Source organism: Saccostrea cucullata, unplaced genomic scaffold (genome assembly GCF_032062105.1).
Source record: "Saccostrea cucullata isolate Sc308-1 unplaced genomic scaffold, CSIRO_AGI_Scuc_v1 ctg1501, whole genome shotgun sequence".
Lineage (NCBI taxonomy): Eukaryota > Metazoa > Mollusca > Bivalvia > Ostreida > Ostreidae > Saccostrea > Saccostrea cuccullata.
The window spans coordinates 147,201-165,000 of NW_026927204.1; the positions used below are offsets into that span (position 1 = coordinate 147,201).

General features: G+C 36.5%; 1 protein-coding gene across 1 annotated transcript in view; it reads left to right on the top strand.

The window, feature by feature from the left end:
• LOC134273709 (transcription factor CP2-like) overlaps window positions 1–17,800 on the top strand; it is a 209,188-nt gene that overhangs the window by 129,560 nt on the left and 61,828 nt on the right. The window contains exon 9 of the mRNA XM_062755915.1: window positions 5,837–5,927. Within this exon, the coding sequence (XP_062611899.1) occupies window positions 5,837–5,927 (91 nt within the window). The remainder of the gene's footprint in view (window positions 1–5,836; window positions 5,928–17,800) is intronic.

The following is a 17,800-nucleotide window of genomic DNA, read 5'->3' on the forward strand; positions in this document are numbered from 1 at the left end:
GAACTTTAACCTAATCGTTTGGGTTTATTTTACCCCCCTCTATACTTAAACTTGTACTTACCGACCTCCATAGGTCTTGTAAACTTCATGAAATTAATCCAATTATAGCACAAAATGAATTAATCCAATGCACACCATTCTGCAGCATGTTATAATGCTATTCCATTTGGAAAACCTTCGTGCCGTCGATTCCGTCACCTTATCAGATGAATGGGAATCGGCCGAGGTGTACCGAATGGAGTTTAATCTAAAAATATGATAATGGGTGACGCAACGTGATGTGATGTAGAATTTACATGTCAAGAACAAATTTTAAATTAATTCATAACAAACAATGTTTTAACAAAACTGTTCCATCTAGCCTATTCCAAAAAGTATGTACTGTGTGTGATTGTGGTGTCGAGGGGGGGGGGATTAGTAAATTTAAAAAGGTCCTATTATGAGCAAAACATTTATCAAAATCTAATTTACATCATTAATAGAATTCAAACTGGTATATAATGAATTAAGCATGTAAAATAAATATAAGAGGTTCTGAGTTATAGGTCACAGGGATAATTTCATACTCAATTTGATGAATACATGTAAATTACAGGCACGTAGCAACCGGGGGGGGGGGGGGGGGGCTGCCCCCCCCCTTTTTTTCCAACATTACCTGTACTATAAGAAAATGTCCATTGAAAAGATGGTTGCTCCCCCCCCCACTTTTTACCACAGTTTACACATAGCAAGGAAATATTGGGAAAAAAATTGGAAGTGAAAGTAATTTTTCCTTGAAAAAAAGGTGGCCACTACTACCCCCCCCCCCCCCCCCCCCCCATCATTTCATTTTTTTTCCTTGTTAATTTTTTTAGGTAAGTAAAAAACAATTTCTCAGGTTGCCCCCCCCCCCCACTTTCAAAAACGATGCTACGTGCCTGAATTATATAGAATTATTTTGACTTTCTCCTTGGTAAGCTGCCCGTAGGATTGTGTATTTAGAGGCAAACACCTTAGTGCGGGTATTACTGTCTCATGACAGCATCTAGTTTTTTTTATTAGGCTGCACTTTTGTTTCATTTATGAAAAATATAGTGAGCAACAATTACATTTGACTAAAAATGTTTTAGCATTTCTCTCTTCTCTTAGATCCATAAAATATTCATGATTTAGGACCTCTGAAAAACCCAGCGGGGGTTATTTTGTCCCATTTGGACAGTTCTAGTTAATATCTTGAAGAGTAGACTTTGACTCTACTATCCATATTTGTAGTGCAGGTAATCCTATGAATATAAGCAACAATTCTATTCTATTCTATATTCTTTTTATTAAAAATAACAATATTTTCATGAGAAAGTTTGTACTCAAAATTATCAGTCTTTTTTCATTTTTCACTTTTCTGATCACATTTTGTCCGTCCGTCCGTCTGTAAACTTTTCACATTTTTGACTTCTTCTCAAGAACCACTGAGCCAATTTTGACCAAAATTGGTACAAAGCATCCCTGAGTGAAGGGGAATTTAAATTATTAAAATGAAGGGCCAAGTCCCCTCACAAGGGGAGATAATCAAGAAAAAACAAAAATAGGTTGGAGTCATTAAAAAATCTTGTTCTCAAGAACTACTGGGCCAGAAAAGCTGAAACTTATGTGGAAGCATCTTGGCGTAGTGTAGATTCTAAATTGTTCAAATCATGACCTCCGGGGGTAGGGCCGGGCCACAATGGGTAATCAAATTATAACATAGAAATATATAGGAAAAATCTTTGAAAATCTTCTTCTCAAGAACCACTGGGCCAGAAAAGCTGAAACTTATGTGGAAGCATCTTGGGGTAGTGTAGATTCTAAATTGTTCAAATCATGACCCACCCACCCCACCCCCGGGGTAGGGCGGGGCCACAATGAGGAATCAAAGTTTTACATAGAATTATAAAGGAAAAATCTTTTAAAATCTTCTTCTCAAGAACCACTGGGCAATAAAAACTGAAACTTATGTGGAAGCATCTTGGGGTAGTGTAGATTCTAAATTGTTTAAATCATGACTCCTGGGGGTTGGGCAGGGGCACAATGGGGAATCAAAGTTTTACATAGAAATATATGGGAAAAATCTTTAAAAATCTTCTTCTCAAGAACCACTGGGCCAGAAAAGTTGAAACTTAAGTGGAAGCATCTTGGGGTAGTATAGATTCTAAATTGTTCAAATCATGACTCCCGGGGGTTGGGCAGGGGCACAATGGGGAATCAAAGTTTTACATGGAAATATATGGGAAAAATCTTTAAAAATCTTCTCAAGAACCACTGGGCCAGAAAAGCTGAAACTTATGTGGAAGCAGCCTGGGGTAGTTTAGATTCTAAATTGTTAAAATCATGACCCACAGTGGGAAGGGGCCACCGTGGGGAATCAAAGTTTAACATAGAAATATGTAGGAAAAATCTTTATAAATCTTCTTCTCAAGAACCACTGGGCCAGAAAAGCTGAAACTTATATGGAAGCATCTTGGGATAGTGTAGATTCTAAATTGTTCAAATCATGACCTCGGGGGTAGGTTGGGGCCACAATGGGGAATCAAAATTTAACATAGAAATATACAGGAAAAATCTTTATAAATCTTCTTCTCAAGAGCAACTGGGCCAGAAAAGCTGAAACTTATGTGGAAGCATCTTGGGATAGTGTAGATTCTAAATTGTTCAAATCATGACCTCGGGGGTAGGGTGGGGCCACAATGGGGAATCAAAGTTTAATATAGAAATATATAGGAAAAATCTTTTAAAATCTTCTTCTCAAGAGCCACTGGGCCAGAACAGCTGAAACTTATGTGGAAGCATCTTGGGGTAGTGTAGATTCTGAATTGTTCAAATCATGACCCACAGTGGGAAGGAACGTTAACCACAATGGGGAATCAAAGTTTAACATGGAGATATATAGGAAAAATCTATTAAAATCTACTTCTCTGGGCAATAAAAGCTGAAACTTATGTGGAAGCATCCTTAAGTAGTGTAGATTGTAAATTGTCTAAATTATGATCAATGGGGTAGGGTGGGGTACGTCACATAATGTATTACAAAGGGAAAATATGGTAAAGAACAGAATGGTCAAAGCTTCTCAGGTGAGCGATTTGGCCCATGGGCCTCTTGTTTCAGTTTAGTCTAGATATTCTAATTTCTACATCTAGATGTATTTATGATATCCTTTCCTTTCCAAATCAATAAAAATTATTTTAAAATTGCATATATTATTTGATTGTCTGTTGGTTTTCGGCAATTCGACCAGATTCAGCGAGAGCTTGCTAATAACATTTGCATTCAAGATTGAATTATAGGTACATATAGGTCAGTTTAATAAAAAGTGCCCCTGTATTAATTGAAATTTCTACAAAAAAGGTAAACATAAAAAAACTTTAGTAATCATATTTTTAGCTCTACTGGTCAGAGACCAGAAGAGCTTATGCGATAGTAATGCGTCCGTCGTCCGTCCGTCTGTCTGTTTGTCTGTCCGTCTGTCTGTCTGTCTGTCTGTAAACAATTTTTCAAAATGCTACTCCTCCTACAGTTTTGGTCTGATTTCAATATAACTTGGCACACAAGTAGACTACACTAAGATACATAATTCTGTGTATCGGTTTTTGATTTCGATGAATGGTGTTGCCGTGGTTACTAAAAATAGAAATTTCTGTTAAATTCTTTCAAAATGCTACTCCTCCTGCGGTTTTAGTCTGATTTCAATATAACTTGGCACACAAGTAGACTGCACTAAGATACACAATTCTATATATTGGTTTTTGACTTCAATGAACGGTGTTGCCGTGGTTACTAAAAATAGAAATTTCTGTGAAATTCTTTCAAATTGCTACTTCTTCTACATTTTTGGTCTGATTTCAATATAACTTGGCACACAAGTAGACTACAATAAGATACATAATTCTGTATATCAGTTTTTGATTTCGATGAACGGTGTTGTCGTGGTTACTAAAAAATAGAAATTTCTATGAAATTCTTTCAAAATGCTACTCCTTCTACAGTTTTGGTCTGATTTCAATATAACTTGGCACACAAGTAGACTACAATAAGATACATAATTCTGTGTATCGGTTTTTGATTTCGATGAACGGTGTTGCCGTGGTTACTAAAAATAGACATTTCTGTGAAATTCTTTCAAAATGCTACTCCAAATACAATTTTATTCTGATTATAATATAAATGTGGCATGCAAGTAGACTGCACTAAGAACATAAAGAGACTTAATTAAGGATCATTATTCTATTTATTGCTGTTGAAAAGTTTCAATTTCCAACTGCTTAAGTACTTTTCTCTTTCTTTGCTATAAGTACAAACCAGTAGAGCTTCAGTCTCGACAGAGACTTCTGGTTAACTAAATAAATTAGTTTCTTGTGTAAGAAAATAATGTGCAATTCATCCATTATATTTGTTTTAATAGTTGGGATACTTCTATGAAGCTTGCAATGTGGTTTTGGTATTGTCAGCAACTATTAGAATAATAATTTTGAGATCTATTGGAATCATTGTTTAAAGCTCTATTAAAATCTACCAGGGTATATTTCAATCACTTTTGAAATCTATATTTTAATCACTATTGAAATCTTCATTTCAAAAGTGAACATTATTTCAAAAGTGGTTGCAACCTATGTTTATTATTGAAATGCACTCTCAACCACTATTGAAATAATTATTTCAATAGTGGTCATTATTATACCCCCCGCAAACGAAGTTTAGGGGGGTATATTGGAATCACCATGTCCGTCTGTCCGTCCCTCTAGCTGTCCATCTGTCTGTAGACAAGATTTTGTCCAGACCATTACTCAGAAACTATTGAAAGGATTTGTTCGAAAATTTGTACACTTATTGTTCACCACATGAAGGTGTGCACCTGATATTTTTATCTTGACTGGATGATTATTTTGAATTTTACAGGTGTTTTTTTTTCATTTTTATTTTGTGGTTTTGTGCAGACCGTTTCTCAGAAACTATTGCGAGGATTTATCTGAAAATTTGTACACTTATTATTCACCATATGAAGGTGTGCACCTGGAATTTTCAACTTTATTTGTTCATTTTTCCGCATTTTACAGGTTTTATTTTTCATTTTAATTGACTTGTTCATTTTGGGCTCATGTATAAGGTTTGAGACATAGAATCTAGAACATCTGTACAAAAATGTGAACTACAGCTAAAAACTACTCATTAAAACTAAAAAAAAAAAAAAAGAAACATCATCGTGTTAAAAACAGTTTTTACATTATACAGAAGATAATGTAAATTCATTTGTCTCATGGGAATAATGACTGGACATGCATCCAGTTAAAGATAAATTAATGAATTTGGTGTGGGAAGTTGTTAAGGCATCTTCTTATCAAGCATGTGTTATCTATAATCTCCTGGGAATTTGGCACAAGAATTAAAGATCTCTCTTCTCTTATTCTCTTAATTGTAATTTATTGTCTGTCAAAGCACTTCATTACTGGATGACCAGCTCTTATTTTCAAAATGAATTTGATATAAAATTGCAATATATATATATTTTTTAATGCAGAAATAAAAAAAAAATGTTACAATGGAATTACAATGTACTAGTATTAGTATTGATGTTTCCTTTGTTTGCACCTTTGTTTGGTTCATTAAGAAATATAATGAGCAATTATATTTCACTGCAAATTTTTGTAAGTAAATTGTGAACATGCACCTCTAGATCCATAAAGTATTTGTGAAGTGGCACCTCTGAAAAACCAAGCGGGGGGTATTTGTCCCTATTGGACAGTTCTTAAAAGTATCAGAAATTATTTAAAAGCATAACGCAAGGGTTTTCTGTAAATAAGATATTCAGTGCTGTTTTTTGGTATTGTAGGTGGAGATATATTACGTCTGACACGAGATGATCTTATTCAGATTTGTGGGCTAGCTGATGGAATCCGATTGAATAATGCTCTACAGGCAAAGTAAGTGCTCATGGGTACTGAATTGTAACAAAAGGGAGGCCACAATAGGGAATCAATTTGCATTGAAATATATTGGAAAAATGTTTAAACATAACCTAAGAACCACTGGGCCAGAAAAGCTGAAACTTATGTGGAAGCATCCTGGGGCAGTGCAGATTCTAAATTGTTCAAATCATGACCCCTTGGGATAGGGCAGGTTCACAATAGATAATTACACAGGGTATATCTGATAAAGAACAGCATGGCCAAAGTTATTCAGGTGAGCAATGTGGTCCATGGGCCTCATGTTTCTAGGTTGGTTTTCATTATGTACTAAATTTAATGTAAATTATTGCTTGTTACAAATAACGCAAAACACATGCTTCTTTACAGAGTTAAATCTCTTGCCTTTCCTGACATTACTCATAGACAAAGATTCTGTCGCTTTATAAATTATTCTCAACAAGATTTTTTATTTTAAAATTTTAAAGTAGAAATACATGACTAAAATACAGGTAAATATCAGTATCTTGAACATGGGATATCTCGAATACCCCGCTTATGTCAAAGTCGATCGCCGGTCCCGGCCGTTTTCTCTATATATATGATTTAAAAAACTACTGATATCTCGAACACGGTAATCTTGAATACCCCGCTTATATCGAAGTATATTCAAAGTCCCAAGCCCTTTTTTACCTGGCTTATCTCGAAGTGCAGTGAATTTTTCGGTCTACTGAACACACCTGGCGTCATGACTTCACACATTCTCGCCAGTGGCTATTAACACCTTCAAACTTGGGGAATCTTAATTAACCCGAAGATCATGTTTGGTATCTGTGACAGGTTAATTGGTATGACAGCTTGGGTGTTTGAGGTAGTCTACGACTGATAAAACAAACCACTTCGCAGCAACTCAGAAATTAAATACAGACACTATTACCGATATTGCATTTGATAATATGCTCTGTATAATTAAAATCATAAATTCATAAAACACAAAGATTTTTCATTAACTTAAACAGTTAAGTTGCAGTGCGTAATTTACAGTGATTGATATCTGCGTATAAATAAATAACCTTGACCACCATTTGCATTGTTAGTTTCGTAAACTATATGTTCCTTAGTAGTACTTCGTAATGTAATGCATGTAAGCTATTAATAATATTCAAAATACACAGTTTGAATACTGATTATTTTTTAGTGCTCTAAAAAACACTTGGCACCAAATTTCAGCAAATAATGTTTTTAAAAAATTCGTCTTTTTCTTTTCTTACGGAGAGGGTTCTTCAACTATAACGCTAATGATACATCCCGTTTGACCTTGTAAGCATGACCTGGAAAATGTAAATTCGCTGTATATGCAATAAGGCGTGTATATTAAATTGTTTTACAATTATACATGATAAAGAAAACAACAACATTGTTTTTCTTAATATTTATTGCGAATATGCTTGAGTCTTTACCATAAAGACTACATGTTTGGTAATACAGGATAGTGTTAAGCATGAAGATATATACGAAAAAGAAAAACAGGAAAGTTTTTATTCGACTTTTGAAGACAACTTCAGATATCTCGAACCCTCGAATATCTCGAAGTCCTGTCTAGGTCCCCTCAACTTCGAGATACTGATATTTCACTGTATTTCCTTTAAATAATGAGTAAAATATTTCCTTTAAATAACACAAAGAGAAACAAAAGATTAACAGAAGCTGAATTTAAATCATGAAAAGAATATTGTCATTCCACTTTGAGAGTATTATTGGTTATAACACAGTTGAGGTCCTGTGATTATTGTAGAGACTTCAACACTAATAATCTTTGTATCAAAACGTACAGTTAAAAGTATAGTTTTGTTATTAAAGTTGACATGTCTGAAAGGATCGATGGACTTAACTTTATATTTTGGATCTAATTGAGAGTACTTTATGAAGATGAAAAGGAAGTGAATCCGAAATATTTTACAGGCAATAGGGGATTTTAACCAATTTTAACCAAACTTGGTACAAAGCATCCTTGGGTGAAGGGGAGTTTAAATTTTAAAATTGAAGGGCCAAGTTTCCTCACAAGGGGAAATAATCAAGAAAAGACAAAAATAGGATGGGGTCATTAAAAAATCTCCTTCTCAAGAACCACAGGGCCTGAAAAGCTGAAACTTATGTGGAATCATTCTAAGGTAGGGTAGATTCTAAATTGTTCAATCATGATCCTCTGGGGAAGGTCGGGGCCACAATAGGGAATAGGGCTGAGCAAAAATATCGATATTTCGGGATATTGCAAAACAGTGACAAAAAATAATGTATTGCAGCATGTTTTTGTAATATCGATAATTGGCTAAATGCTAAGACTACAGAATTTTATCATTAAATATAAAAATAAATGTAAGAAAGGTTGTTTTTTAGCAAAATAGTAAGACAGAAGCTGTTTTGTGGATGTATTTCAGAACATAAATAAAATCATCAAGATTTTTAGCTCACCTGAGCTGAAGGCTTAAGTGAGCTAATACTCTTGGGGGCTTCACTCATTACTTCGTTCATTTGGCATTCATTCCTGGGGAATTTTGCCCCCAATATTACTTATATTTAAATTTTGTGTGTCTGAAGTGGATTTGTTCTGTTTAAATACTTCGATTGTATAGTGTAGTACATGTATATAAGAATGGTTATATTTTATGCATCAAAACAATGGGATTAGCCCATAGTTTGTACTCGAAGGTATTTGTCTGGTTATGTAGCCTGCTGGGATCAGCCCCAGGCGTGATGCACTCCTTGGATCAGCCCGGAGTGTGGGTTCTACTTTAGCCTTTAGGGATCAGCCCAAGGCTAGGTATCTTGTTTACATCCTCTCGGGATCAGACCAAAGGTCCGTCAGGTTTTCGTGGCCTGCTGGGATCAGCCCCAGGCATATCACTCCTGGGATCAGCCCGGAGTGCCGATTTGTGCTTGCCTCTAGGGATCAGCCCTAGGCGTGTTTCTTGTTGAGCATCCTCTTGGGATCAGCCCAGAGGATTGTTTTGTTAGTAGCCTGCCGGGATCAGCCCCAGGCATTGTGCACTCCTGGGATCAGCCCGGAGTTGTTTTTGGTGCTTGCCTTTAGGGATCAGCTCTAGGCAGAATTGGGTCTAATTGTTTCGAGATCAGGTTGGAGTGGCTTTATTTATTGATCGCAGTTAAGAGTTGGAAGGAAAGGTAGAGAAAGTAAAGAGTAGCCCCCAGAGCGCCAGACAAGTATGAGTTTTGAGATTTACATTATTGTATATATTTTTTCTATGTGTTCATGTTTTTTATGGATTATTGATATGTTAAATATTAAACCAACTGAACCTCTTAAACCTTGTTTTGTTTTGTGTATAAATTGATATTTAATGACATTAAATTATTATTTATACACAAATTGTCTTTTCTAGCCTTTGTGACTGAACTAAATTTGTTGCATTTTATTTTTTTATGTAATCAGGATGTGTTTCTATAAATAGTTTTTGTTTATGGGGTATTTTTTGGATTCACTCAGACCAGTAAGAAAAGAGTAGCCAGGGGCATTGATGCCTAGAGGGGGAGTCTGGCAATTGCAGTTGGAGCCTGGAAGTCACGGACTATTGTACAGAAGCTACCCACCCTCCATCCCCTGCAGCGCCCTTGGCTCTCTTTGGGGCTGCTCATTAGCGTTCATTCCTGGGGAATTTTGCCCCCAATATTACTTATATTTAAATTTTGTGTGTCTGAAGTGGATTTGTTCTGTTTAAATACTTCGATTGTATAGTGTAGTACATGTATATAAGAATGGTTATATTTTATGCATCAAAACAATGGGATTAGCCCATAGTTTGTACTCGAAGGTATTTGTCTGGTTATGTAGCCTGCTGGGATCAGCCCCAGGCGTGATGCACTCCTTGGATCAGCCCGGAGTGTGGGTTCTACTTTAGCCTTTAGGGATCAGCCCAAGGCTAGGTATCTTGTTTACATCCTCTCGGGATCAGACCAAAGGTCCGTCAGGTTTTCGTGGCCTGCTGGGATCAGCCCCAGGCATATCACTCCTGGGATCAGCCCGGAGTGCCGATTTGTGCTTGCCTCTAGGGATCAGCCCTAGGCGTGTTTCTTGTTGAGCATCCTCTTGGGATCAGCCCAGAGGATTGTTTTGTTAGTAGCCTGCCGGGATCAGCCCCAGGCATTGTGCACTCCTGGGATCAGCCCGGAGTTGTTTTTGGTGCTTGCCTTTAGGGATCAGCTCTAGGCAGAATTGGGTCTAATTGTTTCGAGATCAGGTTGGAGTGGCTTTATTTATTGATCGCAGTTAAGAGTTGGAAGGAAAGGTAGAGAAAGTAAAGAGTAGCCCCCAGAGTGCCAGACAAGTATGAGTTTTGAGATTTACATTACTGTATATATTTTTTCTATGTGTTCATGTTTTTTATGGATTATTGATATGTTAAATATTAAACCAACTGAACCTCTTAAACCTTGTTTTGTTTTGTGTATAAAGTGAGCTTTTCTGATCAAAATTTGTCCGTTGTCTGTTGTAGTAATTGTTGTTGTTGTCGTTGTCGTAAACTTTTCACATTTTCATCTTCTCAAGAACCACTGGGCCATTTTCAACCAAACTTGCCACAAAGTATCCTTGGGTGAAGGGGATTCAAGTTTGTTCAAATAAAGGCCAAATAATTATGAATTGATTAAAAATTAATGGCATCTTTTAAAAATCTTCTTCTCCAGAACCAGTGGGCCAGGAAAGATGATACCTCATGTGGAAGCATCTTTAGGTAGTGTAGATTCAAGTTCGTTCAAATCATGACCCCAGGGGGTAGGGCGGGGCCACAATGGACGATCTTAGGTTTATATATTAGGATTATAAAGGAAAAATCTTTAAAAATCTTCTTCTCCAGAACCACTGGGCCAGAAAAGATCAAACTCATGTGGAAGCATCCTCAGGTAGTGTAGATTCAAGTTTGTTCAAATCATAACCCCTGAGGGTAGGACGGGGCCATAATGGCTGAACACAGGTTTATATAGGATTATAAAGGAAGAATCTTAAAAAATCTTCTTCTCCAGAACCACTGTGCCAGGAAAGATCAAACTCATGTGAAAGCATCCTCAGGTATTTTTGATTCAAGTTTATTCAAATTATAACCCCTGGGTGTAGGGCTGGGCCACAATGGCTGATCAAAGTTTTACATAGGAATATACAGTACGTACCGACCGGACACAACCTTACACCTGAGCAAACCCGAAGCGGACACCGGGTTCGCTTCCCGGGTTTGCTCGGGGTCCGCTTCGGGTTCGCTTTCAGAGTTTTTGGGTTCGCTTGGGGTCAGCTCTGGGTCCGCTAGAGCGAACACGGCGTTCCCTTTCTGGGACCGCTTTGCGCACTGATGCGTGAAGTGGATCCCACTTTAATCTCGCCGCCAGTAAGCCCTGCCCCTTGTGTATTCCAATACAGTAATGGGATTGTGAATCGATCATTGTTGTTTATGCGGCGATCGATACATTTACACTGTACATGTAAATAGTGACATTATGGAGAACATTGATGAATTATTTTCCAAAATTTAACTGTACATTTGACGTAGATTTAGATGCATAATTGATTTCCTTGATTTCTCCGATCTTGGAATTTCGATCCCGAGAAATTCAAACTTATTTCACAGCGGGCTATTAGGCATCTATTTTTCTTTAGTTATAACATGAAAACAAAAACAGAATACCTTCAAATTCATGCTCATATAGTTTAAAATTATATTTGTTATTCATTAAGTTTTGTTAAATTGTAGTTTAAATGTTTGCCAAACACGTGAATTATGATATCACATCTATAAATTAACCTTTTGTACACGTGATATATTTAGATTTCATTTATAGTAGTTACACATTAAAAGTTCTTAATAAATATTTACCAGACATATAAAAAAAAAATGAAATTATATCAGATTTATATCATGCTCAGAATTATGGAGCGAGTATGATTTTAATCAGAATGGAAAAAATAAAATGATAAATAATAATTGTTCTCTCGACCCGATTAGAATATATTAATATACCCCCCCCCCCCCCCCAATTCACACACACACATTAATGAAATTTAAAATTATATTTAAAAAAATATTTCTAAATATTTAGATATAAACAAATACAGGAAACATAAAGACCAAAGAGAGAGAGAGAGAGATCATAACTGTACATGTAAACTCTCATCATTAGACTAGATTTTAATGATAAAGCCTGGTGACTTTTTCTTAATTTTTCATGAGTCGTTCTCCCAATCTTCTACTCGAATTGTTTTCTATAAGCCTGCTGCAGCTATTTTTTTTTTTCAAAAAATATACAGGAAGACGTACATGTAATTTTTTCTTGCCCAATTAAGAAGATCAATAATTTTGATGTGAATTTTGAATAATTTAAAGGAACATGTAAATTGAGAAAGTGGAATTAAGTTAAATTGAGAAAGTGGAATTAAGTTAATTGAATAATAGGCACGTAAATATTTTTGTACTGTTAGTAGCTTGAGATAATGATATTTTACAATAATTATCAAAGACCAACTATTTTTCTTCTCTCCTCTTTTTGTCAGTAAAAATTATAATACCAATAATTGATTTCCTTTTTTATGCATTGACTAATGTATTTACCCAATTTATTTATCAATGGACTTTAAATACTGGTATAAAGAAAAACTAAAAGAATATTCATGTATCATTCTACGTAGAAAATTAAAATATATAATTTATTAATTTCTTTAATAAAAAAAAAAGATAATAAATATATAAATATAAAATACAATTCGGAGAATCAAAATAAATAAATATAAAATAATATTTTAATTATCATAATAGATAAACAATGTACATTCACACGTTTTGCTTGTATGTACAATGTTTGGATTTATATCGAATTAAATCAGCACGTTCAATGTTATATCCGAATCATCAGATCAATATGCTATTTTGATTGGTTGACGCGCTGATTGGTTAATCGCTAATCCTGATTGACAACTATGTAAAGAAATACCGAACGCGCGTTCGCTCTCTGCCACTGCTACTGAATTTGGGGTTCGCTCTCTGGGTCCACTACGGGGTCACTTTGGATGCGAACCCGAGGCGGACCCAGAGAGTGAACCCGGGGTTCGCTTCCTGTTAGGTTGTGTCCAGTCGGTACTGTATAGAAAACTCTGGAAAAAATCTTCTTCTCCAGAACCAATAGGCAAGGAAAGATGAAACTCACGTGGAAGGATCCTCAGGTAGTGTAGATTCAAATTTGTTCAAATCATGGTCCCCAGGGGTATGGCAGAGCCACTTACATAGGATTATCAGGGAAAAATCTTTAAAAATCATCTTCTCCAGAACCACTGGGCTAGGGAAAATGAAACTGATGTGGAAGCATTCTCAGATATTGTAGATTCAAATTTGTTCAAATCATGACCCCGGGGTGTAGGGCCGGGCCACAACTGATGATCAAAGATTTACATAGGAATATATAGAAAAAAATCTTTGAAAATCTTCTTTTCAAGAACCACTCACCTTGGCCAGGAACGATGAAAGAGGAAAAGTGAAAACATCCTCAGGTAGTGTAGATTCAAGTTTGTTCAAATCATGACCCCAGGGGTAGGGTGGGGCCGCAATGGACGATTAAAGCTTTCCATAGGAATGAATAGATTGGAATTTTTTAGGTCACCTGAGTAACTCAGTTGACCTATTGCTATCTGTTTTCGTCTGTCGTCGTGCGTTGTGTGTTAACATTTGAACATTTTCAGCTTCTTCTCTAAAACCACTGAAACAATTTCAACCAAATTTGGTATACAGCATCTATAGGTGAAGGGGAACAAAAATTTTGAATTTCATGGTCCCTGCCCCCTGGGGCCTGAGGGATGGGGCCAAAACCACTAAAATTATTGCAGTCTTTAAAAATCTTCTTCTATACTCCTGGACATCAAGCAGGCAAACTGTTGGCATGAATGTAATGAGCATTGAGTCCTCTACCAAAATTGTGAATTTTATGGCCCCTGGGTCAGGGCATCTGGTGTTAGGGCAGGGCTCTATTAATTATATAGTGAAAATGCATTATTCTTTGAAAATCTTCTTCTCTGCTTCTGGGTATTAAATAAACTAAGTAAGTACATAGTTATGATGAGCAAGAGTGCCTTTTCCAAAATTATGAATTTTATGGCCCCAGGGTCAGGGGTTTTAGTGTTAGGGCGGGGCTCTATTGATTATATAGTGAAAATTCATTAATTCTTTGAAAATCTTATTCTCTGCTTCTGGGTATTAAATAAACTAACTAAGTACATAGTTATGATGAGCAAGAGTGCCTACTATAAAATTGTGAATTTTATGTCCCCAGGGTCAGGGCTTCTGGTGTTAGGGCAGGGCTCTATTAAGGCCCTTTCACAATTGGCACACAAGCACTTTACAACACTTTGCGATCGGAAAATTTTAGCTTCGCATGAGCTATCGCATACGTTGTACGATGTCTCGCATTCATTGCATGTGTTTTAGTGGTCCCATCAAGTCTCCTCAAAATAGTCAACATGCACACTATTCAGACGCGACCAAATGCGATCAAAATTATCGCAATTTAACGCACGAAAATTAGTACGAACGTCTTACAATGTTTTATGTACTCGTAAGAGTGATGCACGATTTTTTAAGATTGTAAGATGAATCACAGCTGTCTTTGCATGTGTTTTGCGACCATGAGACTGTTGTTCAACATGTCTCATGTAATCTTGCAACGTTTTACTATCATTGCTTGATTTATCACCTTCAATTGCCATGCTTTGCAACAGGTATATATACCGTGTATAATTATAAGCATCTTAATTATGTCAACTGAAGAGCGTCGGAAACGGGTGGTATATATACCCGGCCCTCTGACTCGCTCGAACATTCGCACTATGGAATGCATGAGCGCATGAGGACCGCACGTCCAATCGTTTTGTGGCACGTTCAATCGTCCGATTGCCTGATCAGTCATGCAATCCTATCGCATTATCTTACAACACTCGCTTTCATTCTACAACAGTCGCATATAGACGCAAGATTTAATGCACAACAGTCGCTTTAAATCTTGCAAATTTCGTACGAACACTTTTTTCATATGCGATTATTTTGGCAACAGTTTGCGATCCTAACCAAAATTATTCGGTCGCACGAATCTTTTGTCGCTTCTGCTCGTGCGCCAATTGTGAAGGGGCCTTTAATTATATAGTGAAAATGCATTAATTCTTTGAAAATCTTATTCTCTGCTTCTGGGTATTAAATAAACTAACTTAGTACATAGTTATGATGAGCAAGAGTGCCTCCTATAAAATTGTGAATTTTATGTCCCCAGGGTCAGGGCTTCTGGTGTTAGGGCAGGGCTCTATCAATTATATAGTGAAAATGCATTATTCTTTGAAAATCTTCTTCTCTGCTTCTGGGTATTAAATAAACTAAGTACATAGTTATGATGATCAATAGTGCCTTTTCCAAAATTGTGAATTTTATGGCCCCAGGGTCAGGGGTTCTGGTGTTAGGGCGGGGCTCTATTTATTATATAGTAAAAATACATTAATTCTTTAAAAATATTTTCCTTTGCTTCTGGGTTTAATGCCAATGATCCAGGTATATATTTTTATGATGATGAAAGGTGCATCTAGCAAAGTGGTTTTTTATGCCCCCTGGGGGGGGGGGGGGGGGGGGGGGAGGGTTACATAGTCTGAAAATAAATTAATGCTTTTAAGTCTGCTCTTTGGTATTAATCAACCATTTTATGATAAAATTTGCAAAATTTTGAAATGTGTGGCCCCTGGGTCAGTAGTTCCTTTGGGGTGAGGTGCACAACTGGGTATAAAGTGGAAGTGCATTTTCTCTTTGTTACTCTGATCTACCTCTGGGTATTAAGTAAATAGAGTAAACATGCTAAGTTAATAATTATGATACGCAATGGTGCCTCTTTCAAAATTGTGAATTGTGAATTTCGTGGCCTCTGGTTTAAAACACAAACCAAATTTAATCGTTTGAAAGTTGTTACACAATACTCAGTTGACCTATAAGGCCTGTGGGCCTCTTGTTTAACTCTTCTTTTTAAGAACCACAACGCCACACATCTTTATGCAAGCATCCTTACATAGTGTTTGTTCAAGTCATGAATGGGAAGTAGGGGTTGGGTACAGTGGTACACAATAGGGGATCAAAGTTTTGCCTAGAAATATCAAGGAAATTGTTTTCCCAAGAACAGAAATGCCATGTTTAATAATATTGATATGGAGGCTTTCTCAGGTAGTACAAAGTCATACTGGTTCAAATGAAAGCTGGTAGTTTAAACTTCCAGAACCCCCCCCCCCCCTTATTAGGTCACCTGAGGTCACCAATTGCTATCCGTTTTCGTCCGTCGTCATCCATTGTGCCTCGTGTGTTAACATTTGAACATTTTCAGCTTCTTCTCTGAAACCACTGAAACAATTTCAACCAAATTTGGTATACAGCATCTATGGGTGAAGGGGAACATAAATTATGAATTTTATGGTCCCTGCCCCCCTGGGGCCTGGGGGGTTGGGCCAAAACCACTAAAATTATTGCAATCTTTAAAAATCTTCTTCTTTACTCCTGGACATCAAGCAGGCAAACTGTTGGCATGAATGTATTGAGCATTGAGTCTTCTACCAAAATTGTGAAATTCATGGCCCCAGCGTCAGGGGTTCTAGTGCTAGGGCAAGGCTATATAGATTATATAGTGAAAATGCATTATTTCTTTAAAAATCTTCTTCTCTCCTTCTGGATATTTAATAAACTAACTAAGTACAAGGTTATGATGAGCAAGAGTGCCTCTTAAAAAATTGTGAATTTTATGGCCCTGGGGTCAGGGGTTCTGGTTTTAGGGCGGGGCTCTATTGATTATATAGTGAAACTGCATTATTTCTTTGAAAATTTTCTTCTCCGCTTCTGGGTAATAAATAAACTTAAAAGCACGTAGTTATGATGAGCAAGTGTGCCTCTTCCAAAATTGTGAATTTTATGGCCCCATGGTCAGGGGTTCTAGTGCTAGGGAGGGGCTATATAGATTATATTGTGAAAATGCATTATTTTTTTGAAAATATTCTTCTCTGCTCTTGGGTATTAAATAAACTAACTAATGTCATAGTTATGATGAGGAAGAGTGTCTCTTCCAATAATGTGAATTTTATGGCCCCAGGGCCAGGGGTTCTGGTGTTAGGGCGGGGCTCTATTGATTATATAGTGAAAATGCATTTATTCTTTAAAAATATTCTTCTCTGCTTCTGGGTATTAAATAAATTAACTAAGGACATAGTTATGATGAGCAAGCATGCCTCTTCCATTATTGTGAATTTTTTTACCCCAGGGTGAGGGGTTCTGGTGTTTAAGGCGGCGCTCTATTGATTATATAGTGAAAATGCATGTATTCTTTGAAAATCTTTTCTGCTTCTGGGTATTAAATAAACTAACTAAGCACATAGTTATGATGAGCAAGAGTGTCTCTTCCAAAATTTTGAATTTTATGGCCCCAGGGTCAGTATTATGGTGTTAGGGCGGAGCTCTCTTGATTACATAGTGAAAATTTATTTTATTCTTTGAAAATCTCTTCCTTTGCTCCTGGTATGCCAATGATCCAAGTATATATATTTATGATGAAGAAAGGTGCATCTAGCAAAATGGTTATTTTTTATGCCCCCCCCCTGGGTGGGGGGGGGGGTGGTTACATAGTCTGAAAATAAATTAATGCTTTGAAATCGACTCTTTGGTATTAATCAACCATTTTATGATAAAATTTGCAAAATTTTGAAATATGTAGCCCCAGGGTCAGTGGTTCCTTTGGGATGAGGTGCAAAACTTGTTATAAAGTGGAAGTGCATTTTCTCTGTTACTCTGATCAACCTCAGTAAGCATGTAAGTAAGTAAATAGAGTAAGCATGC